We start from the raw sequence: 5,334 nt of genomic DNA on the forward strand, positions 1-5,334 counted from the left end.
TTTAAAATTTTGTATTAGATTAAATTGTTTTACTGAATTGACGATTGTAGATTTCCCTTTCAATAAAGACTGCATTTGGACACTGTGTGTCTAGAGCAGTAGGCTACATAACACCATTATTAGATGACAGAACAATAAAAATACACATTTCAAGGATTTCTGAACGCATACATTTTTCCGTTAAAAGCATCAATTCCAAAGAGTGTTTGAAAATGACTTATTTAAAAAAAAAAAATAATAACACATTTTCTTTGCGCTGGATGTAGCGGAAGTGAAACCTGAGATTTGTTGCGTTCAACTGCGAACTGCGCAAGCCGATGTGCTGATGACATCAAAATACCGCGAGAACAATTCGGAAGCGAGCTTTTGACTCGGTCTCGCGGTATCTTAATGTCATACGCCGATTAGTCTGCGCAGCGCTGCATGTTCTCGAACACGCCACTTGCTCCGCCTCAACTCTTTCGTAACAACAATTGAGGAAACACAACAGCGATATATTTAACCAGAAGCAAAAGCAACTCCTTCATTGCAGTCGCAGTGTTTGATCATACAAGAGCACAATCGTCGTTTAATCCAGTTGCAAGCCGCAACAACCATCAAGATGCCTGTCAAAGTGCATATCGTTTACTGGTAGGTCGCTCTATTGCTTACTGTATATTTACAGATTCCGACGTTTGATTTTGCTGAATCATTTAAATGGTTTCTGGTTTAGGCGTATTGAATGTAATTGATAATTTATAAATGAAACTTAAAATTCAACCCAATGCACGCTCATTAAAACCAATTTTATTGTTTTGCCCTATATTGGAGAATAATGGCAACAACACTATGTCTTTAACCCTCCAATGGTTAAAAGGCTGCTTTTAAAGGGTGTGTTTCCTTGTTTGGCAACATGCAATTGTTTGAATACCTGTCAAGTTGGTTTCATTTTACACAAACAAAGAGAGTTTGTTTATGTATCGTGGTTCTCAAGACTACAACAAAAAATGGCAAATGATACAATAACTGATAGATTTGTGCATCAACTACCTTTTACCAAATGTATTTTTTAATATTGTGAAATAATTAGCAAATTATGCAACTGTGGTTCAAACAATGAGTGTCATGTAAATGATTTGTGTTTTGTCACCCCCTAGTGGTGGATGAGGGTACAGGCCCAAGGTAAGTTGGTTTTAATTCAATGCTTGCAGACCTATGTCAAATATTAATGTAGACTAAATATACATACAAAATATTATAAATAAATACTATTTTTATGTTTTATTGTTGTGTACCTCAACTCTTCCTTTTTTCTTAAATAGTTCATCAAACTCAAGACGGTGCTTGAGGATGAATTCCCAGGCGATCTTGAGATAGTATGTAATGTATATGATTATAGTTTTTATGTAATGTATGCATATACAATGATACATGTCTTGTGATCTGTTTCCTCATTTTTGTATCTTTCCACCCCCAGACCGGTGAGGGCACACCCTCTAGCACAGGGTGGTTTGAGGTGGAGGTAAATGGAACGTTGGTGCACTCAAAGAAGAACGGAGTTTATTTTCATTGTTTGTCTTTTGTACTCCCAAACATCACATTCTGTATGTTTATATTATGTATGCATATTCAGGCCTTCGTAAGGTTAGGTATATGGTTATTTAACTTGTGCTGCACACTTAAACTGCTTTATTGTACAAGTTACTACAGCACAATACAAACCAGCCAATGACAAACAGTAATATGAGCAATTTTTACTAGATGAAAGCCTTTTGACTTTTTATCATGGGAGCGTTGCATTGGTCTAATTTGCATAAAGTAAAAAAGTATCATTTGCATAAGCATAATTTACTTGATTTTCTGGTTTGCTGCCGTGATTAAAGATGTGGCACAGTGCGGCTTTTATCACATGTTTGGATGATCTTTTTTTGGCAGAATGGAGATGGATTTTGTGACAACGATGCAAAAACACAAAAAATTGTGAGTGCCATTGAGAAGGCCATGGGAAAATAAGGATGCGCTGATCATAGAGGTGAGATATTTTGTAGCCTTCATAAATTTTGGTTTTCCATTATAAAATATTGTCAAAGTTCCTGTTAACCTGTATTTTGCTATGTCTCTTTCTTTTGTCCCCTAAATCTGTTCCACCTGCAGTTTTTCTTCTCTGTTGGTTGGTCTCTTAGGGAGTGCAACAATGATGGTGACATCTAAAGTGTTTTCAACACGGATGTTGCTTGATGCTATCTGCTCTTCCTTGGAGAAGACTTTCAGAGCGGGAAGCTCTCTGTTTAATGCTTTAATGATTGGAAAAATAAAGGGAAACTGTAAAATTAGATTGAAACAGAAGATGGCAATTTTAGTCTCTTTTGTCCATTTGGTTTGCATTTGTCCTTCTGTCATAACGCACAAGTTTAAGAATTATTTGGTAACACTTTACAATAAGGTGGTACAATTAGTTACTAATGCATTAGCTAATATAAACTAACATTGAACAATACCTCTACTGCATTTATTAATCTTAATTCATTTGGGCATTTACTAATGCATTTTTTTTTTAAATCAATGTTTTGTAACTGTTTACATTAATTAATGCGGCATGAACTAACATGAATAACTGTATTGACATTAACTAACATTAACAAGAATTAATACGTGATGAAAAACGATATTGTTCATGTTAGTTAATGCATTTACTAATGGTAACTAATACAGCCTTATTGTAAAGTTCTACCATTTATTTGGCATTGCTTTTAAAGTTTTGTGCAATAAAAATGTAATACTGAAATGTTGTGTGTGTCATTTCTGGCATGTTATTTGCAGTACTTTTGATAATGCAAAGTCATTTATTTTTTTGCTAACCAATATGACAGCAGTATGGATACAGGATCACACAAAGACTTTCGCTAAGTAATTGCAAAAATGCATTTTTAACAGTCACTAAAAATTGTCTTACAATAGTAAAAAAAAGACATGATAAATGATATAAATGACCTTTATAAGATTAAATATTACATATTAATATTATGTAAGCATTATAACTGTTGTAATATTCATATCATGAAACTCTGACTTTTTCCATGTTTAATTGCTATAATTGGGTCCCCAGTGCTTCAATCAACCTAAAATAATGTGAAAAGATCAACCCAGTAACTTAGTTTTGGTAAACCATTCTCTGCAAGCACGTGAAGAATTAGGTCATTGAAATTTGGCTCCCCTTATGATGTCATAAGGGGATCTGATTATAATAATACTGCCCCTTAATCTGCACTATCCAACCACGGCACTGCCATTTGGTATAGAGAGAACGATAGAGAAAAAAAAAATTTGACAGCACAATTAAGTTTCAATAAAAAAAAACACCATCATTGTGATCAGTGTTTGCATTTGATCAGCTCATTAGCATTTTAAAGGACACACCCAAAACGGCATATTTTTGCTCACACCTACAAAGTGGCAATTTTAACATGCTATAATAAATTATCTATATTGTATTTTGAGCTAAAACACATATGTACTCCGTGGACACCAAAGATTTATTTTACATTTAAAAAAAGTCTTTCAACATATCCCCTTTAATATAAATGTTAAGTGTCTTAAAATTAAACATGCAATACAAACAAGCCTGGCACATTTCTGGCACACATTTTCTTGGGGAACGGACAATTTTGTAAAGAGACACTTGAGCAATAATGCCAGCACGACATTTAGGAAATAAAATAAATAGCTACAACTTAATCACAAATTCAATTAAAACAAAGACTTTGAAATATAAAATATAGGGAGGTGATACCACTTGTTAGTGTAAGGTTAAATGCATGTTTATAGCATAATTTTTTATTAAAACGAATGTGCTTTATCTAGTCTACCACTATAGGTGCCTGCTTTTATTTCCTTTGAGCAGTTTTTTAATATACAGTGATGTATTTAAAAAAAAATAATAATAATATGAAGTCATGTTAAAGGTGCAGCGGCCTCTAGCAGTGAGATTGTGAATTGCAACCAACAGCTGAGTCCACCGTTCACAGAAACGCATAGAAAAGCTAAGGTAGTCGCCACAAGACAAACATGTTTTTGTTTAAGACAAAAATACAGTAGTGACAAAACGCGCTCTGTAGAGCACGTTTGTTTAGGGCTACTGTAGAAACATGGCGGCACAAAATGGCGACTTCTAGGGGACCTGCGGTGAGCGGTTCCTTTGACCAGTTTATTAATATACAGTGATGCATATTAAAATGTAACTTATAGCAGTAAAATTAATATGAAGCCACGTTTAAGGTGCTGTGTGTACATTTTAGCGCCATCTAGCAGTGAGATTGTGAATTGCAACCAATGGCTCAGTCCACCGTTCACAGAAATACATAGAGAAGCTACGGTAGTTGCCACAGGACAAACATGTTGGACAAACAAATTCATCATAATTATCATCAATCGAGCTATCAAAAGATATGTGTAAATGTTTTATTTTATTCCTTCTGTTCCACGTTTACAATGCTATGAAATCAGCTGAAGTAGTAACTTTAAAGGTGCAGTGTGTAAATTTTAGCGGCATCTAGTGGTGAGGCTGCGAATTGCAACCAACGGCGTAGTACACTGCTCACCCCTTGCTTTTGAAACACATAGAGAAGCTACGGTAGCCGCCAACGGACAAACATGTCATCGTCGGAGATAACTTAGTAAAAAAAACTTGTCCGTTATGGGCTTCTGTAGAAAAATGGCGGCACAAAATGGCGACTTCCATGTAAGGGGACCCTCTTTGTATGTAGATAAAAAGACCTCGTTCTAAGGTAATAAACACACAATGGTTCATTATGAAAGGTCTTTGTACACCGCTGATAATACAGTTTTGTATATTATTTTCCATTTCTGTCAAGAGATTATTTTAAAAATTACACACTGCACCTTTAATGACACTTGATAGCCTATCATATATGTGCATTGAAAAAAGTAAAACAAAAAATTAGATTTACAGAAATAAATTCAAAAACGGGGTTTTATCCCCGTTTTTAAATTAGTAGATAATAACAAATATGATTTCAATGATGTTTAACTATTGAACTAGGACATTTTATTTTAAAAATCGGGTCACCTTATAATATAGTTATGTATATTATATTGCATTTCTGTCATTAGATCCTTCTAAAAGTTACACACTGCATCTTTTATTTTTTTTAGATTAGCATATGTTTAATGTCAGCTGCACAAGCTGTACATTCTCTTTACGTTACACATAAAGAGTGCGGCCAGGTTTAATTATCATAACTTTCCCTTTAATATTCAGGTATTTTTCATTTGTATAGAAGTAAAGTATTCAATATTGCTGTCTTTGATATGTGTCGGAATGAAGTCTTTTCATTT

The 5,334-nt window shown here is 34.2% G+C and overlaps 1 protein-coding gene across 1 annotated transcript; it reads left to right on the forward strand.

Moving 5' to 3' along the window:
* Positions 1 to 472: 472 nt before the first annotated feature.
* Positions 473 to 2,528, forward strand: selenow1 (selenoprotein W, 1). The gene is made up of 6 exons (XM_073861011.1): positions 473 to 630; positions 1,137 to 1,161; positions 1,302 to 1,355; positions 1,457 to 1,529; positions 1,913 to 2,011; positions 2,134 to 2,528. The coding sequence occupies exons 1-5, from the start codon at positions 602 to 604 to the stop codon at positions 1,990 to 1,992; spliced, it is 261 nt and encodes an 86-aa protein (XP_073717112.1). The 5' UTR covers positions 473 to 601; the 3' UTR covers positions 1,993 to 2,011; positions 2,134 to 2,528.
* Positions 2,529 to 5,334: the final 2,806 nt, after the last annotated feature.

Source organism: Misgurnus anguillicaudatus, chromosome 22 (genome assembly GCF_027580225.2).
Source record: "Misgurnus anguillicaudatus chromosome 22, ASM2758022v2, whole genome shotgun sequence".
In the NCBI taxonomy this organism is placed as follows: domain Eukaryota; kingdom Metazoa; phylum Chordata; class Actinopteri; order Cypriniformes; family Cobitidae; genus Misgurnus; species Misgurnus anguillicaudatus.